General features: G+C 34.2%; 1 protein-coding gene across 2 annotated transcripts in view; it reads left to right on the forward strand.

Moving 5' to 3' along the window:
- Positions 1 to 17: 17 nt before the first annotated feature.
- Positions 18 to 20,499, forward strand: part of LOC128988155 (midasin-like) — a 64,693-nt gene continuing 44,211 nt past the window's right edge. For both annotated transcript variants that reach the window (XM_054409384.1, XM_054409385.1), the window contains exons 1-8: positions 18 to 297; positions 1,449 to 1,599; positions 2,260 to 2,477; positions 6,235 to 6,446; positions 13,827 to 13,990; positions 17,956 to 18,109; positions 18,613 to 19,295; positions 20,053 to 20,362. In XM_054409384.1, the coding sequence (XP_054265359.1) occupies positions 295 to 297; positions 1,449 to 1,599; positions 2,260 to 2,477; positions 6,235 to 6,446; positions 13,827 to 13,990; positions 17,956 to 18,109; positions 18,613 to 19,295; positions 20,053 to 20,362 (1,895 nt within the window). In that variant the 5' untranslated portion in view covers positions 18 to 294. The remainder of the gene's footprint in view (positions 298 to 1,448; positions 1,600 to 2,259; positions 2,478 to 6,234; positions 6,447 to 13,826; positions 13,991 to 17,955; positions 18,110 to 18,612; positions 19,296 to 20,052; positions 20,363 to 20,499) is intronic.

Consider the following 20,499-nt stretch of genomic DNA (forward strand, 5'->3'; position numbering starts at 1 on the left):
GATAATTTTTGGGCTAAGTTAGGTTATAGTGGTTATAGCAACAGTAATAAATTAAAAACTTTTCTGCGGTTTTACTTTTTAACCATATTGCAAATACTTTTTTCCATGATGAAGTTTTTTATTTGTCAAAATTGTGAGGAAATTATGACGGTCACAAAATAAATACTAAAATTATTGTCTATATCAAAACTAACCTCTTTTAGTAGGTGTAGCTTATGGTGATCTGCATGAATTTGAATAGTGATGATTGTTAATCTTTGATGGTATAGATATATCGAAGTCAAAACTTCAATTATGGTAAGTAGTCCTACTTCGTAAAATATACAATACGATAAGTCATAAGTCTTTATTGCCATTAAATAGCCTACAATAACTAGGCTCGTCATTTAAATAAATAAAACATGCAAAATCAAATCTATCAACAATTAAAATAAGCTCAAGTCAGTAAGCTCAAGTACGATACCGGTATAGATCTATCTACCGATGGGGGGCCGAGAGTTTATAATATAGGGGTAGACTTCTGTAAGTTATCTGTTGGCACAAACAACAGAATGAATGAAAATATTGATTATTCGATTGTTTCATTCAAAATATCGTTTGGTTAGTTAGGTTAACCTTACCGAACCAACCAAACGATATATCGAATAATCGATATATCTATCGATATTTTCATTCGGTTGTTTGTGCCAACAGATACAAAAGTCTACCCTTTTTGGCTGCTGACAAGGCAAAACGTTGCCTAGGTGGCTAGAATAGTTGTGAGCAAAGTAAAGAAGGCGTCGCTAATGTCAGATTTGAACTAATAACCTTATCTCTCACAATTACTTAGGATTAACAAGTCTTCTCCTTGTTAAACATCCCAAATTCACTACTGTAGTATAAATTAAGTTATTTTAATCACTCTTAGTGCCCCCTCCTGTTGCTAACACACTTGTTGCCTCGACCAACGACCTGTCGCCCTTGACAGCACTAACACCTAAACTTAGACGGTTTGCTCGTCACACCAATTCACTCTGCAACAGTATCGGTAATCAAAAATTGGAACAGTATATTAAACCTTTTATTTAATTTTAAATATATTTAACTCCTAAAACTGAAGTCATGCAAGGTTTGTAATTCTAGACTATGACTTCCACTCCTGAAGTAATCCAAGATTACACCAAGGTTATGAGAGGTCTTTTGTGAAGGTAAAGGGTCCAGTTTTTTAGAGAATAAGTTATGTACGGAGCCCCGCCTAGACAGCTTAGACCCACTGCCTCCCCACATAGGCCTATCCTCAAAAACATAACAAAATGGATTCTAGAACATAGCCTAGCAATCTCTGTAAAACTTTGTGGTTTGTTATCTCAACTTGTTAATTTTTTTTTTTAGTCAACTGTGTTAATTTGTTATTGTCTAGTGTAAAGTTATATGAGTGTGACAGTGGTACTGTACATAAATCTGTTTAGGATGACAAAGGAAGGTCGCTTGAGCATCTGGCACAACAAGTAAAGAGGATTGCTCTTGTTGAAGTACAAAAATGTTTTCTTGCTGGAAAAATAGATCTTGGAGCAAACCTTATGTCACAATGGGAGCAGTATCTTGAGCTTTCAAAGATCGGTAAGAAATATTTTTGTTCTAGTTAATTTAAGACATACCAATCATTTTTTACTTTATATGAAATAGTTTGCTTCCCTTGGTTGTATTTTTACTTGATACAGTAGGCCTATTTTTTAATGGAAATGTGAGCAGGTGGAATCACATGAACCTTGTGACTTAGGCGTAGGTTGATTATTGAAGTTAGTTTCATGACACCAGGTGTCATTTTGAGGGTGAGGATCTCTTCAGAATAGTCTCTACGAGAGAGTTTGCAGGTTAGAGGCCCCAATTCTTTCACAGATTTCCTTCAAATTTTGTGAGAAGTTTCTCTTCCGAAGTCTCACTTTGGAGTTTGCAAGCCAACATTAATAAACCAACCTAATAGGCTAGCCTATATGCTTCTGTGATTTGGGGGCAAAAAATATACCAGAAATAAAATAATTTCAAGCTTTTAAGCAACCTAATAAGACAAAATGATATTTTTACTTCGTTTTAGAATGTTTTGATATGATGTACGTTTTAAAAATGTACGTATTAGTCTAGGACAGGTTTGAAATAGAGTTTAACTCTTAAAAACAATCATATTACAGATGCTTATGCTGAGATTGAATAAACTTAAAATACCTATGTACTGGTAGGCCCTACATCACAAATTATATAGAACATAATATTTCTTTTCAGAACCTGTAGATATTCAAGGCCATGAAACTTTATCTGTTACTCTAAAACGTTTGAGTAAACGACTGCGGGCATTGCAGAATGTTTTGAACGGCCTCCCAAAACAGCAATGCGTCAGCGAACTTCAAGAGAAAGCAAACACTTTGGAGGAAAGGTTTGCCTCAACTAAAGTGGGTGTAGGAGGAGGAACGTTTGAATGGGTTGACAGTGTTTTAGTAAAGGTATGGAAAATACAAGTTTGCATTATATTAAATACTTTTCCTGATTTTAAATTATTATATTGACTAAAATAAAAATCTTGAAAATGCCTTTTATAAATTACAGATAATGCTTATAGAAGCTAGGCCTATATCTTGTTGCAAAATAATATTGAAACACACATAAAAATATTGCACATCAGAGTCCTGCTCTGAACTTCTCTAACCCAAACTACCTGTTTGGGGAAAGGCTAAGTTAAAAAACAAAGCACTAGGCCTATGTGTTCTGGTGTACTAACCAGTGTGTCGAGCCGACCAGGAAACCAAGAGTATTTTAAAAGCTGTTTTGTTGATTCTGAAGTGAAAGGTAAAACTCACACCACAGTTAAACATAGATACTTTATTAGCCAAGATCCCAAAAGTAAGTCTTCAAGCTCAAAACAACAATACAATCAAAACAAACATCAAATATGCAACATATGATAACAATTATAAAAATTCCAAACAGCACATCTTCTCTTTTCTCTTTTTTTAGTTTATTTATAAAAATCTGAATCACTGTATCTAAGAGGTGGTTTTACACTTCTTTTAGGTCTGTCATTTTCATTGCTATTGTAATTATGTCCAGCATCAGTTTCAGTTCCTTGGTCTTCTTGGTATTGGTGTTCAAATCTATTTTCACCATTTTCAATAGGCCTATGCACAGCTATTATATGTCTCCTGTTCCTTCTGATCTTCCCTGCCTGTGTATTTATCAGGTAGGACCGAGGATGATTTGATTTATTCTCAACATGTCCATAACGTTTTAAATCTGGAATCCAAACTTTGTCATTTTGATCAAGCTGTGAGAGATCTCTTACACCTTTCCTTACATCGTAGTTTCTCTTATTTCTTTCCTTGATTGAAAAATCCTTCTCTTTAAACTTTTGCAATCGTTCCCTTGTTACCTGTCTGAAGTTATTTATTGACGGTAATGTTGATCGGAGCTTCCGTGAATAAAGTAACTCTGCAGGTGAAAGACCAGACTCTAAGGATGTATTTCTATATTCTAACAACCCAAGGTTTGGGTCACTACATTTCGTTAGAATCCGCTTCGCTATGTCAACTGCTTTTTCTGCTTCTCCATTTGATTGTGGATACCTTGGGCTTGATGTCACTATACGGAAACCATATTCTTCAGCAAAATCTTTAAAATCCTGAGAAGTAAATTGCGGACCTCCATCAGCTCTTCCCACATATGGCACTCCATGTCGAGCAAATATATTTTTCAATCTAGCAACCACAGCTCCAGTAGTCAATGCATCCACATAAACCAGTTCAAGAAATCTAGAATAGTAGTCTTGCACAACTAAATACCATTTCGCATTACATTTCAAAAGGTCAATACCTAAAGACTCCCAGGGATTTTTTGGTAGTTCAGTCAACAGTAAAGGTTCTGATTTGTTACTTCTTTGCTCCAAGCAAACTGGACAATTTGTTACAAGTGTAGCAATATCTGTTGAGCAGCCAGGCCACCACACCGATTCATACACTCGCATTCGACATTTGACAATTCCCATGTGACCTTCATTTATTTTACTCAGTATTTCCTTTCTCAACGATTTTGGAATAAACAGTCTTGTGCCTAAAAGGAGGAATCCTTTACTGATGTTTAGATCAGTCCTGTACTTCCAATACACCAAATTTTTATTCCAATTGTTATTCACAATCCAGGATTTAATTCTTCCGCATTCCTCATCAGTATCCTGAGCTTCTTTGATTTCCTTGAGCCTTTTGTCAGAACAAGTAATAGCATCTAAAATACTCTGAACAAACAAATCTTGTTCCAATATGTCTACATGTTCTTCATTTGACTTAATGGGGTTCCTAGACAAAACATCTGGTACATAAAATTCCTTTCCTTTCACATATGTTACTTAATATCTAAAACAAGCCATTCTCATTCTTAACCGCTGAAGTCTTGCCGATAAACTAGCGATTTGTTTACTTCCAAGCACCTGAACTAAAGGTTTATGGTCAGTCATAAGTTCAAACTCTGTTCCTAAAACATACTGTGAAAATCTCTCACATGCCCAAGTCAGTGCCAGTGCCTCCATTTCTATCTGAGCATAACGCATCTCTGTCGGTGATAAAGATCTCGATGCATAGGTGATTGGTTTCCACTTTCCATCCACAAATTGTTCAATCACCCCTCCCAGGCCAAATGACGAGGCATCAGCTGCAACTCTGATTTTACGATTTTTGTTGTAAGACACCAGAACTGGATTTGAAGAAATTAGGGATTTAATTTTATCCCAAGCACTCTTTTGAACGTCAGACCAAACCCACTGATAACCTTTCTTAAGTAAAATTCGCAATGGAGCTGTAACTTCAGCCAAGTTAGGGATAAACTTCATCAAATAATTAACCATGCCAAGAAATTGCCGAAGTTCGTTAACATTATTTGGGGTTTGCATTTTCATAATGGCCTCCACTTTCTCAGGATCAGGCTTTATCAATCCATTTTCAATCAAATGTACTAGAAATTTAACTCTGTTCACATTAATGTTACATTTATCTTTATTAAGTGTAACATTGTGTTCTCTCAATCTTTGTAATACATTTGCTAGTCGATGGTCATGTTCTTCCTGTGTTCTACCGACCACAAGTATATCATCTGCTTGGTTTACTACCCCATCCAGTCCATCCAAAACTTGGTATATCCTCTTCTGGTAAACCTCTGGGCCAGAATTAATACCGAATGGTAACCTCTTGAAAAAGAATCGCCCAAAAGGAGTTATAAAAGTCGTAAGCTTGTAACTTTCATGGTGTAAAGGAACTTGAAGAAATCCATTTGTAGCGTCTAGTAATGAAAATATTTGTCCGCCTTCTAATTTACTTAGACTTTCTTCTACAGTTGGTAGTTGCCACCTTTCTCTCTGAATGCTTTTGTTGAGTTCGGTATAATCAACACATAGCCTCACTCTATCACCTGTCTTACGCGGTACAACAACAATTGGTGCACACCAGTCTGTTGGTTCTACCACTGGCTCAATTATTCCCTCAGAATGCAGTCGATCCAATTCTTCTTTGACTTTGCTCAATAATGGAGCGGACACTCTACGAGGGGCTGCCACAGCAAAGGGACGAGCATTTTGTGTTAGTGCAATTCTGTAGTTTTCCCCTTTCATTTCACCAAAAGAACCAAAAACATCAGAAAACTGAGAAAATATTTGGTTAGAGAAAATCGAATCTATGTTGAACTGAATTAGGTTTAATTTCAACATTGCATTTCTACTTAAAAGTGGAGTAGGTTGTTGCTCAATGACGTAAATATCTTCTACAATAGATTTATTTCTAAACACTAAAGTAGCAACGATCTTACCAACCACTTTCAACCTAGTTTTCCCCGGACCAAATAATATTTTACTTGTTTCACTCGTTTCCAGTTTTAACTCCTTGCAAAGATCATATCCAATTATAGAAACATCTGCTTCAGTGTCTAACTTAAAATAAATATCATGCCCCTTAACATTAAGTGTGAGTCTGACTCAGTGTGAGTCTGCAATTCGCCTTTGTTAAAAGCAGACCAATAGCTAAATGCAGACATACCGCTGACATCACCTTTTCTTACGTACGCTAACATCTTATAGTAAACCGATCATCAAAAGTTTATCGATTTTAGTGATAATTAAACTTTTCAAAACAAAGTAAGTAAGTAAGTATTACTCTCCAGGAACTATTTTTATATTTACAGCTTAAGAGCTCTAGTTTTGTAATTAAACATTTTGCAACTGTCCAGTGTCTACGTGAAGGCTGTTGGCTGGCAGTGGATAATGTTAACCTATGCAGCTCCGCAGTCCTGGACCGTCTCAACGGACTGCTGGAGCCCGGGGGCGAGCTGGTGGTGGGGGAGAGGGGAGTGGACGCTGATGGACGGCTCGTCACTATCAAACCTCACCCTGACTTTAGGCTCTTTCTCATCATGAATCCTAACCATGGCGAAATATCCAGGTAAAATCATTGTTTTAATACTTTTGGCACTTTATTAGGACAGAAACAAGAAACTATGGCATTTCTCATAATGAATTATCACCACAGCAAAATTTCATAGTTTAGCCATTGTTTTAATTATTTTGTGCTTTGTAAAAAATGCAATGGTTGTCCATAAATAAAGGTATCTACCGAGCTCTCGTCAAGACTACACATAAGCTAGTTTAAGGCTTATACCAGCACTGTGTTCTTGATTTTATTCACCAATATGTTATTTTAATTTATTCTAGAGGTTCCGACCCATCGGTATGAATCTTTCATACCAACATTTGACTCGGTCCACAAACTTTTTTTCCCTTTTCATAGTTTTAATATTGTCTTAGGTTCTTGTTTAAAATGTTTATTAATAGAGTAGATATAAGGATTTAAATGGTGGAGTTCGTAAAGAATTTGTTTTTTTATTCTTGAATATTTGTATGACTCAATAGGTATTTGGAGAGTGTCAGCATGAGTAAATACTAAATCAATAAATAGAGTTACCTTCATCAATCAGCTCATAGTAGTTGTAACATTGTTACGGCCGTTTCAGCATCTCCGTGCCATCATCAGACGTTCAGCCTTAGTGGCGTCGTTAATATAAAAAAACACAAACTGTCACACGCGACGAAACATAAACGGGGGTTTTTGACTAAACAGGCCTGTTGATTACACATATCCGCACTCGAGCAAGTAGCTGACTGGAGTCATTCTTGCGGTGTCATGTCAGCGGCGGCATTATCATTTGTACTTTGACTTCTTGGTCTTGAATCCTTCCTCTGATTTAAAATACTATTGAAAATTATGTGTGATTTGAATTGTAGTTTGCCATTTAAAATAAGTTCGCTGAACGTCTGATGATGGCAAGGAGATTCTGAAACGGCCGTAACAATGTTACAACTGCTATGAGCTGATTGACGAAGGTAACTCTATTTATTGATTTTAGTCAGAAGATCAGCTCAGGGGCTAAAAAATATGGATTTTAATTAATGAGTAAATAATTAGTATTGTCTAAAATTGTCACTAAAATCACGATTTTGTTCAGGACAAAACTTGCCAACATATCTTCAATTTCTATATTTACAAACTCCACAATCCGTTTTTGTAGCACTTTGAATGTTTTTCCTATTTGATTTCTAACATGACTAATTAGTTCTTTTAACTTGTCGAATACTTCATTTTTGTCTTTAGAAAGTAAACAAAACGATAGTGTGAAAAATCATCTTTTAACCCTTTGGAGACTTTTCACGAATAAGACTCGTGATGGGGTTATGTGGCCCAAAGGCTCTATCACGAGCCTGGCTCGTGATGATGCAGACGTTCAGAAAAACGCTCCAGTTGTACTGAACTGGATTGAAATTAGTATTTACGGAAACAGCAGAAGCTTAGTTTTATTCTAGTGTCTGGTTTTATATGGTTTACTCTTTGTATGGAAGTAAAACATCTGATCAAAGTTTTCGTTTTGCCGCGATTGCTACAATTGACGTCTGCTTTTTAGTTGTTATTGTTTTAGTGCGTGTTTCAGTAGTGAATGTTTATGTGGTTATTTTTATCATGTCAAATCGCTTTGATGAAATATTTTCAAGCGAAATAGATCGTTTGTTGGATGAGAATAGTGAATCAGAGATAGACTCGGATAATGAAAGTGAAAGTGGTGACGAACTTGTAAATATTGCACTTGAGGACTTCCGTTGTGACATTGAAGACGCGAGTGTAAGCTTAGAGGAGGTAGGATGCAATGGCAGTGTTTCATTTATTGATGATTTAGGCCTAGATGTAACTGAAGAGAATGATTTGCCTCAGCCTATGTTAGGCCTAGAAATAGGCCTAACTGAGAAAAATTAACTCCCTCAGCCTGTGTTAGGTCTAGGTGTAACAGAGGACTTGTCTCAGCCTATGGATATTGAAGTAGGCCTAGGTGGCGAAGGAGAGCGTGGCCAAGGTGATAGGCTAAGGGTTAGGGGTAGAGGAAGAAAAAATGTAAGAGGTCGGGGTAGAGGGAGGGAAGAACATAATCAACAAGGACAAGGGGATGGGCCTAGGGTTAGGGGTGGAAGACAAAATGTTAGAGGTCGGGGCAGAGGGGGAAGAGTAAGAGGTGAAAGGGATGTAGATCGTGAACAAGTTGGGAAACGAAAACGAAAAAGGAAGAAGAGGCCAGATGCTTGGGTATGGGCTGATGAGGACAACGTACCAAAAGAATTCCCCTATGTTGATGTCTCTGGACTGAATCCTGCTACAGCCAGAAAACTTGGAGACAATCCTAGTGCTTTCCAGTGTCTGGAGGCATTTCTGGGTAGCGATGTAAAACGCCCTGGCGTTTAAATCTCGGGGCAAATGCCCAGGGCATTTGCCCAAATAACCGCCCAAAATCCATAAGCGCCGGGCGTTTATCCAATTAAAGGCTAATAAACCTAATTAATGGAAATTAAATTGAACACTACTCTTCTAGTTAACTTTTTAAACCTCTAACATTAGATATTTACATAATAGTCTATATAAAAAAAAATAATTAAATGTATAATTTTAATTATATTGGTAGGAAGTCAGTACGGTACTAGAGAGTCAACACTTTTCTTTTGTCAACAAGAGGAAATAATTTAGACTGAAAATAACTTCATAGGTTTATTTTTATTTAAAATATCTGGCTAATGTAATAGAATTAATTTTCTTTGCCACATCAGAAATCCTGAGACAGTGTTACCAACCCTTGCCCCTTGTATATATATATATAAGGGCAATAATTTGATAAAAACAATTAGTACCCTTACCCTTTTCATTTAATAAAAATTTAAAATGAAAATGGTACTTATTGTTTTTATAAAATTAGTATATTTAGTATATTTTGATAAATAGCCCTAACTCCAGTAGAATTTGTGAATATATATATAAACATATATATATGAATAAAAATAATTTTATAGTTGGCTTTTTATGTTAGGAAATTTACATTGTGGTTAAAAAGCACTTGTTTTACTAACAAAACCTTAATACTTAAGTTTAAATTTAATTAATTAGACATTATAAATTTATCTTGTGCACATATTTATGAATTACAGAGTAGAAACCTGCTTAATCAGTAAATAAGATTTTATTTTACAATTTAGAAAAATATTTATTTAAAATACCACACTGAATATATTACAGGTTTTATTGTATTGCGCCTTAAACTGAACTTTTTATAAACGCCCAGTTTTTGGGCGCTTAAAATCGCTTTGGGCAAATGCCCGGGCATATGCCCATTTATAAACGACCCGCCCACGGGGCATATGCCCGGCCCACATCACTATTTCTGGGAGAAGAATTTTTTGCCATGGTTTTTCAGGAAACTAATGACTATGCCGCAACACAACTGGCCAAACCTAACCGAAGAAAAAAATTTGATGACGAAAAGTGGCAACCGCTAACCATCCCTGAGCTAAAGGCCTATTTTGCCTTATATATTTTGATGGGTCAAGTGAGAAAACCCACCATAAAAATGTACTGGACATCCAGAAAAATACTTGAAACACCCATATACGTTGAGGTGATGACATACTAGCGCTTCAAACTTATTTCAAGATTTCTTCATTTTGCAGATGAAGAGTTTGCTGAGCAAGGAGACAAGCTTAAGAAGCTGAGGCCTGTTATATCCTACATGCAAACAAAGTTTATGCACACCTACACTATGAATCAGAATATAGCGATCGATGAAAGTCTTGTCAAGCTAAGGGCACGGTTATCATACGTTCAGTTCAATCCAAAAAAAAGGGCTCGTTTTGGCATACAAATTTATAAACTTTGTGAAAGTGCTAGTGGTTATTGTGGTGATTTCAAGATATATACAGGAGGTGATAAGGCTCCTAACATCCCAGCTAGTGAAGCTGTAGTTATGCAATTGGCTGATTCAGTACTTGATTTAGGCCATATTTTGTATATCGATAACTGGTACAGTTCTCCTGGGTTATGTAAGCGGTTGTTAGAGAGAAAAACACATGTTGTAGGCACAGTAAATCTAGAAAGAATTAACATGCCAGAAGAATTTGATTCTGCAAATTTGGAAATAGGGCAAGCGATTCGTCGAAGCAAGGATGGCATCCTAGCTGTGAAATGGAAGGATAGGAAAGATTTCCATGTTCTTTCAACAATACATGCTGGAATTGAAATGACTGTAGATAAAGTGATTCAAAGGAAAGGTATAGTGTGGGAAGTGATAAAGCCCAAAAGTGTGATAGAATACAATAAGGGTATGCTTGGTGTGGATGTTCAGGACCAGATGTTGGCCAGCCATCCCATCATGAGAAGAACTATAAAATCATACAAAAAACTGTTTTTTTATCTGATGGACATGGTAATTTTTAACTCTTTCTGCATATGGAGAAAATTAAAGGTAAAAAAATACACTACAGAGATTATAGGATTGATTTGGTGGAGCAAATCCTTGAACGCGTTCAACTGCCTACTCGTTTATCTCCTGGTCGGCCTTCAAAGGACAATTCAATGCGGTTGCAGAGTAAAACATGGGGACATTTCCCCATGCTAATCCCTCCTACAGAGAAAAAACAGTTACCAACCAGAAACTGCAAGGTGTGTTATAAAAACAAAATTTGCTCCGAAACGAGATGACTCTATAAAAAATGCGCTGTGCCACTCCATCTAGAGGAATGTTACGAGGCGTACCACACCAAGATCAACTACTAGAATATCCAGAAAATCAAGGTCATTGTAAATAGTGTACAGCTTAGTATTAGTTTTTAGTTTTGGCCAGTTTTAGTTACAAAGTGCAAGCAAAACTTGTATGTTATTGAAAATTGTGTAGGCCTATATCATGGACATCCCGACATCCCTTAGCTCCGAGGCTAAATAACAATATTATGGTGAGTAGTCATGTTTTTTGTTTCCATTGTTTTACTTCCTCTATGTATATGTTTCTCCAAGGATAATCAATAAAATAAACAGTGTTGGGGAAGCTACTTTTAAAATGTAGCTAGCTACAACTACTGCTACATTTCCAAAAAAAGTAGCTTAGCTACAGCTACAGCTACAGTTCAGAAAAAGTAGCTAGCTACAACTACAGCTACAATGAAATGTAGCTACAGCTACAATTTTAGCTACTTTCCCAAAGACGTTACTTTTTATTCCACACACATTAGGTAAATGTAAAATTAATTGCAACAACATTTTTATTGAACAAACATTTAAACAAGAAATGTCAGTATTGTATCTAACATTACTTAGAAAACAAATTATTCCTAGATTTTATTTAATTTGTTGGCATTATAAACCTAACATTACAAAAACAGCATCAAATAGTTGGGTGTCCCATCATATTTAGTACTTATTTTTCAATATTGCATTATTTTTAAGCATCTTATATGTAAATTTCATTAAGTTCAAAGGACATACAACCAAACTATATTTTAAAAGCTCATTTTATTTCTTTAATATAGATTCATTTATATATGTCTTATATCAACAATTAAGACCACTTAAACTGTAAAACGATGATTTAAAAATACTTTTTTGTGTTACCGAGCGATTTATGCTATTGAAATTGGAGTGTTTTTTCTTTCTTTACTTTAAATGTTAAAAACGACATTGCTATAACTTTTAACCATAGTGATAAGTTACTTGTTCTATGAATAACACTTTTCAATGTCAAGAAATCGTCCTTTATTGTCATTATGCATAGGGCAAATTGTGCTTCAACCTAGTTGGTACAGAAAACAGTATTCAGCAACTTATACTGAAATCGGCTTTTAATTTAAACATGTTGAAATTTGTAAAGTAAAAATAACATGTAGGCCTACTTGGCAATGTAACAAGTTGGCTATAGTAGCTTTGTTCTTGCAAGGACTAAACAGATACATTCCTAATAATTAAACTTGGTATTCGTCATTAAACCATAGCATAGCCTAGGAATAGAGCTGTTAGCAGGAGCAAACTATGCTATTTTTTTAATGTAAGTTTCATGTTATATGGAGATTTTTTCGTTACTATTATCATGTAGTCTAGGCATATTTTAAATCTCATCAGGTAATTTCCTCTTTGTTAATTTAGTAAACCTTTGAAAAATCTTTGTAATCTAACCAAGGAAGGGCTTGTGACGATGAACCACAATCAACAGCTGAAGCAAAGGTTGATAGACCAGCTTTCTCATTAGTTTAAGGTTTAATGTTGGTTTCCATTAAAACCCTAGTTAAAACACTATCAATATAACAAAGAAACTAAATTGATTACTAATTTCCCTGTCAATCACTTGCAAGCATTCAATAGCTTGTCTTGTCACTGGTACCGGTAACGTTTAAACGTCGTCTGCATCTAGCGATTTTATTTTATCTGACAGTAATCATAGAGTAGTAAATTAAGGAAATGAAAGCTGAAAATGTGGATAACACTTATTTAATGGCCTCCATGTCCACACAACGTTGTAATAGGGAATGAAACGGCTGCAACCAGCTGTATGAAGCCAAGAAAGTAGGCCTAATTGTTTTGGAAATCTCAGTTTGAAAGATGTTGTTTCACGTAAGGTTGAGGTTATGGTAAAAATCACTATCTCAAACAATGTTAATGTAGCGAGAAAAGTAGCTAAAATTCCGCTACAACTACTTTAAAAATGTAGCTAGCTACAAAATCTTAAAAGTAGCGACGCTACAGCTGACGCTACTAAAAAAGTAGCGCGCTACTGTAGCGTCGCTACTTGTAGCGTCGCTACTTGTAGCGCGCTACTTCCCAACACTGAAAATAAAGTACCTCTGGATCTATAATTCTTCTTAGTAGGCTATTTGAAAATATTGGCAAATATGTCGGTTTTTCGATGAATGCATTGTTTTACGATAATAAATATATAAAAAAGTATAAGTCCTACAGAAATAATCTTGACATTTCCACGTAAGGAAATAAATTCTGCACACAAATATATCAATTGTATAACTAATGGGCTCAAAAAAATAAATTTTATTTATGCTTGCTTTTGAAAAATTAATTTTTTTTTTTAATATATTTTTATTAACAAAAATATTTTTTTAAAGTTTAAAACCATATGACATGAGAGGAAATTTATTTTAGACAAATAAAAACATAGGTTTTATGTATTTGGGTCAAAAATTAAATTTTTTACAGTTATTTTAGTAAAGATCTGTAAATTGGCCCATTTTAATAGGGTTCTTCAGGTATTGTCAGGGAATAAAATACTCAGTCTCCAATGGGTTAACAACAAAAAATACTTGGAACCACCAATTGAATTTTCTTCCATCTCTGTCCTAATTTAATTTAGTCAACAATTTATTGATCAACACTTAACATAAAACTAAATTGGAATGCTTGTTTGCTTGCAGCCTCTCATGTGTTTTAATAGTGATTGATGTTTTGAACATATTTTTGCAGAGCTATGAGAAACAGAGGTGTTGAGATTTGTCTTCTTGGACCAGAGGAGAACAAAATGCAGTTTATGGATCTTCAAGCTATCCTGAGTCGCATGGGAATCTTTCACTACAACCGGCAGAAAGCATTGATGAATATCCATGAACAAGTGAAAAATGTATCCATTGGTAAGTGGGTTTTAAAGGTCTTGTTCAATGTTCTCCAACATTGTTTTTTTTTTTCAAATAAATTACAATGGCTGTTGTATTATAATCATACGTGATAGTGTTGGTGCAGTGAATGAAGTACCTTTAAATTGCCAATTGTTCACTCCTGTCTTGAATTCCCTACCCCTAACCTGTGATTCTATTAATACATCATGTCATAATGTAACCACTTTTTTAAGAAAAATAGGCCAAGATCTAGCAACCAATTAACACATTCTGTAAACAGCACTCAAAACTTTCTAATTCTTCATCAAAATATTCAAAATTTATCAACCCGTATAGGCATTTTGGAAGTAAACTTGGATGAAATTAAGCCAGATATTGTTGTTCTAACAGAAATTAACATGAAAGAGACAGATTTGTTTCATTTTAATCTGAAAAATTATAAAATAGCATCCTATTGGACCAGATCTTCAACCACTGGGGGTGGTGTTCTAATACTTACTAGTAACTATGTAAATTTTAAAACAGTACATATTAAAGGAATTCAAAAACTTATTTTGGAGAAAGAATTTGAGTGCTGTATGACTGAAATCATACTAGATGGTATGTCGTTTATATTGTTAGGGTTATATAGAACTCCTGAATATAAATATATCCAACCTTTCTTAGCAAAACTGGATATTACTCTAGATTTATTAACAAAAAGGTTCAAGAACATCATATTAGCAGGTGATATAAATATTAATGTTTTAAATCATGATAATGTGTACCATCAATTTTTAAATATCATAAATATATATAACATGTCTTATAGGGTTGACTTTCCAACTAGGATTACTGATAAATCAGCTACTGCAATTGATAACTTCATTACCAGCATTTTTGAAACAAAATTAAATGTCTCAGGCGTTATTACTCATGTATCTGATCATGATGCTCAATTGCTTGAAATACAAAATGTTAACAGTACAAACAAAAAGGTAATGAAGAGGTTATGCAGAAAGTATACTGAAAATAATTTTAAAATGTTCCTTAGTGACTTAAGTAATGAACACTGGTATGATGTTTATCAATCTTCGGTGGATGCAAAATTTAATGTCTACTTTCAGTCACATTTTTAACACTAATTTCCCCAAAATGATGTGTGTAGAAAAAGTATCAAATATATGTAAATGGAATTCAAATGAAATAATAAGGAAAAAAAGTGAAATCCATGAACTAGTAACATATACTAGAGCAAAAAGGAATTCACTGTTATATAAAACAATAAAAGTAAAGAAAAAAGAGTTAAAGGAATCCATAAACAGTGCTAAACAAAAATTTTACCAAAATAAATTTAGAAAATCTAGGAACATAACAAAGACTACATGGAATATAATAAAAAATGAGATTTCACTAAAATCAAAACAAACTGTCCCCTCCAAAATAATCTTAGTTCAAAATGATAACCAAATATCAGATCCTGTTGCTGTGAGTAATGTTTTCAACAATTTCTTTACAACTGCTGTTGAAAAGCTTATTTTGCCAAACATTGATTCAACATCAAATCACAACATTTTCACCCAAAAAAAAGTGACTGCCATGACAAACGTTTTTAAATTTGAAACAATAACAGAAGACCATCTTAAAAAAGTCGTGCTGTCATTTGAAAATAAAATTTCTTCTGGGCATGATGAAATACCAATTACTCTAATTAAAAAATCACTACTTTTCATATCAAAACCATTAACACATTTAATAAACTCCTCTCTCATTTCAGGCATATTTCCATCCAAATTAAAGTTGGCTAAAGTTATTCCCATATTTAAAAAAGGTAATCCTAAAGATCCATCATGCTATCGTCCCATTTCAATTTTACCTGCCTTTTCCAAAATTTATGAGCGTATAGTTTATATTCAGCTGTCTAGATATCTTGAAATCAATCAGTTACTGGACAAAGAGCAACATGGCTTTCGAAAAGGAAAATCCACAGTAACAGCTGGTATAGAATTTATAGAGTCTATAATAAATGCAATTGATAAAGGGAAAAAGGTGGTAGGAATATTCTTAGACCTCAGTAAAGCCTTTGACAGTGTGTCGCACAATAAATTAATTAACGTTTTAAATGAACTTGGAGTCCGTGGTAAAGAACTTAAATGGTTTGAATCCTACATTAAAAATAGACACCAGTTTGTTGAAGTGGATGACATCATAGAACATTATAAAATAAACTACATTGAAAAAATTCAATCACAGCATCAGACACTACGATATGGAGTCCCCCAGGGATCGATCCTGGGCCCTCTACTATTTCTTTGTTATATTAGAGGTTTGCCTGGGACTATTCCTGGGAGTGACGGATCCATGTGTCTGTATGCTGATGATTCTAATATCCTGCTAAATGGAAATTCTAATTCTGAAATTGAAACATCTTCTTCAAAAAATCTTCAAGTAACTCATGAATTTTTAAAAGAAAAAAATCTTCTTATAAATGCAAATAAATCAAACTTCATATATTTTTCAACCAAACAATCAACAACAAAATTTGAAGCAAAAATTTGTATAAACAATGACAAGATAGACCAAGTTGAACAGACTAAATTTCTTGGTTTAATTATCGACAAAAATCTTACATGGGACAATCACGTTAAACATGTTGTTAAAAAATTGACTTCTGGTGTATGTGCTTTGAGACAGATGTCTCAGATCTGCAGCATAGACACTTTGAGGATAATATACTTTTCATTACTGCATAGTCACATAGCTTATGGAATATCTATTTATGGAGCAACATCAAAGACCAATTTGGATTCTATCCTTATCAAACAAAAGAGAGCTATTCGTCTAATGATGAAACTGCAAAGAAAACAATCAGCTAAGAGATATTTTAAGGAATTACAAATCCTAATGGTGTATAGTCTGTATATATATGAAGCATCTGTCTATGCAAAACAAATTCAATTGTCATCCACTTCAAGCAATACTGGTGACTATAACACTAGGTTTAAAATTAACCTACCCCGACATAAATTGGAATTTTTAAAAAAGAAAACTTATTATTCAGGTTTGATTTTTTTGCAACACCTGCCGGCTTATATAAAGACGGAAGACAATTTGAATAAATTTAAAAGAACACTAAAAGACTTTTTAATTAAATTTTCATTTTATTCCATAGAAGAATTTTTAAACAATAAAAATTAGTAGCTTACATAATTTGAACTCCATAGCAAAATTAGGGGAACAATTTAAATTTTCACAATGATTAGTAATACTTTTTCTTTTCTGTGTATATTTTTACTTAAGCCCGGAAAATGGGTATATGTTTTTTATTTTAATAACTGCTAATGTTATTGTGATTGCAATAGTGTTATATTTTTAATATATTCAATTAGAAATTCTTCATTTATCTTAATAGTATATTTTAATTTAAGCACTTTGTAATATGTAGTTATATGTATTTATAGCCTATTTGACTCTATTCAATACATGTTATTTTATGTATAATGAATAAAGAATGATTTGATTTGATTTTATTTGATTTGATATTAAGGGTGGTTCTAAGGGTGGGTTGTTTCCAGTATGTCAGTGTTGTTTTTTGATACACATTAACAAACGAGAAACTATTGTAAACTAGATTTGCATTTCACTAGTATAGCAGGCGATGGTGATGATGTCTCCTTAACTGCAAGTGGATAAAGATTTTGCCTCTATCCCAAGAGAAGGTGGTATTGGTTCTGCTATTGTGAGATTTTGCCGCTATGGCGTGTGACGATGGTGACCGCGGTAGATAATAACAGTCGGTGGCGCTGTGATCACAGATTGCAATCGTGATAAGAGAGAAAAGTGCAGTAAAAACTGATATTGATATTGTTCATCATTGTTGTAATTTGCAACATTTTTTAAACAAGCTAAAGTTGTCCGTGTGCACACACACAAGGCATTAGAAGGAATTATAGTTATGAGGCATTATAATGCATGTAACTCATTGTTTTGTTCTTCCTCAGGTGTGGAAAGTGTGACGCTCAATCATCTGTTACAAGTGGCGTCGTTAACACAGCAACAAGTGTTGAGAGGGCAGAGTTTTTACGAGGCCTTACGATTGGCTTGTGGCGATGTTTACGTACAGGGACGCCAACTGACCTTTGATCACCGGCAGAGGTGATGAACAACTGAATGTATAAGATACATTTTGAATATAAATTTTTAGGCTAAATTTCTATTAATACAAATTTCAAATTATTGTTAACTAAGAAGACAGTACTAGCCCACTGGTGTAGATCATTTGGTATATATACACTCTTAAAATTTGGCAGATTAATTACTCCATTGTCTGCTTTTAAAGTTCAACAATAAATACGAATTTGTATGTTCATTTTCACAGTTAACTGATGTACTTACCAAGCCAGTGTTTTTTATTCTAGGTTTAGATCTTATAAAGTCATATAAGTTATATAAGTAAGTTATGTATTTTTGCTCATTATAAAGTTTAAAAATAAAAATTAGTATATTAACTAGACATTTACTGAGTGTGCAGCTTTGTTGGGAATATTGTATGAATTATAAGCCTACACAGTACAGTTGTATGCATTCTATAAGGTCTTCAGATATGTAAATAAATATTTTGCAAGCTAACTTGAACTGTCTTTGTCATCTGTTTGTAGGTGTACCTCTTTACTTGATGAAATAATTGATTCACAAAAGCCAATTTTGGAATTGAAATCAGATGTCAGGGACGTCCTGGATGTTCGTACATCAACATTATCAACACTTGACCTTCAAGAAAACTCTTCATTTGCGCTGCTACAGCAGAGATGTGCTTTGTTGTCTTCTGCCCTACGACTCTCAGCAACTTCTGAAAATCATAGTCTGAAAGATTTGCTGAAAGATGACCTTGAAAAAGCCAAATTAAGTGAACAATTTTTTGACAAAGACATGAAAAATCTCCTTCCACAAATACTTGTCACGTCGCTATGCTGTTTATCAGAAAACCATTTGAGTACGAAACGTAGTTATATTCTAACGAAAGTAATGTCTTGTAAAGATACTGACGTTAGGAACAAACTTTCTGAGCTGGAAAAGTTTTTGACATCAACAGTTCTTCAGGCTATCAAAAAGGAAAAATTTAACAGCATAGAAGGAGTGAATCGTAAGGATTTGTGTTGGGATTTACGGAGAGTTTCATCTTGGTTGTTAGACCATGAGAAGTTTGATAGTGAGAATAAAACGATTGCACTGCTCTACTATTTCAAACAATATTTACAAGTCGGGGTGAAACTTGGAGAAGTGGATAACAAGAGTGTAAAAAAAATGTCTGCGTTGGATTTTTCCACATCGTATAACAAAGGTTAATTTCATTACTTTGACTTTATAATTGTTGATTACTTCATATGTGCATTTTATAGTATTAGAACCATTTTGGAATGCATAATATTGTAAAACAATTTAACAACAAATATTATTTGTTCTTCAATGAATCATAATTTTATTAATAAATTAAATTTTTTCTTGATTGTTTGAAAGAGACTATTTCATCAATAGACAATAGTTTTATCATAGCGCAGTGTGCACGTTATCAAGGTGCTGAAAACATATTAAGAAAACTGAGCTGTTGCTGTTCTTAAATGTAGTGTAAAGATAAGTAGCGAATTTCAATCAGCGTAATTTATCAGGGATATGTAAAATGAAATTTCTTATGCTGTATATAAAAATAATTGATAAATAAATCTATCAATATAAAGACAATCTTAAATCAGCAACATACGATATTTTTTTACAAAGTAATATAATACTTAAACATCAAATATGAACTTTTAAAAGATTTTGGAGCTAAACATAATGTAGGACTATTCAAAAAAAATTCTAATTAGGTTAAGCAGCAGGTAAACAAATTGCACAAGGTAACTGGTTTGTTTGTCATATTTTTTCAGTTGTCGCATAAAACTACTAGTTTCTTTTCTCTTTTTATGGATTTATCGATATGAAAAACTTAATACCTGTATAATGGTGGCTTTTAATGTAAAGTTTCAAGTGTTGGTTTAGTGCGGTGACCCCATTAATATAAAATCTGTTCAATTTAAAGTTGTGATGAATATTTTCCGCAGGCCAAGTGACCATAGCCAGTGTACGATCGCAAGTCATTCTGGAGCTGAGTCTGTTCCTGGAGTCTCTGGAAGACCAGGTGCACCAACTGTTGGATAGCAGAGGTTGGCAACTAGATGAGACTCAGTGTTGCCAACTGATCTCTGCCTTCCACTGGGGTCACCGGCTGGCGCAGGTCGCCCGACGTAAGCTCTTTGTCAGCCGCAGCCGTGAGATGGAAGTAGAGAAGGAACTACTGATGTTGCTCAGTCTACACGTACACTGGGTCAAGAAGTACTTGCTTCCTAGACTCCCACTAGATATGTTGAAGAGGTAAAACTACGGTAAAATTACGACTTACGATATCAATAACAGACGATTCCTGTAAAATCTGATTTACATCCTCAGTTTTGATTTTATTTTGGGTGTGTACCTAAAAGAGAAAAGAGTATTGAAGTATCACTAAATCA

Source organism: Macrosteles quadrilineatus, unplaced genomic scaffold (assembly GCF_028750875.1).
Source record: "Macrosteles quadrilineatus isolate MER2022 unplaced genomic scaffold, UCM_ALF_1.0 Scaffold_2__2_contigs__length_208266976, whole genome shotgun sequence".
Taxonomy (NCBI): domain Eukaryota; kingdom Metazoa; phylum Arthropoda; class Insecta; order Hemiptera; family Cicadellidae; genus Macrosteles; species Macrosteles quadrilineatus.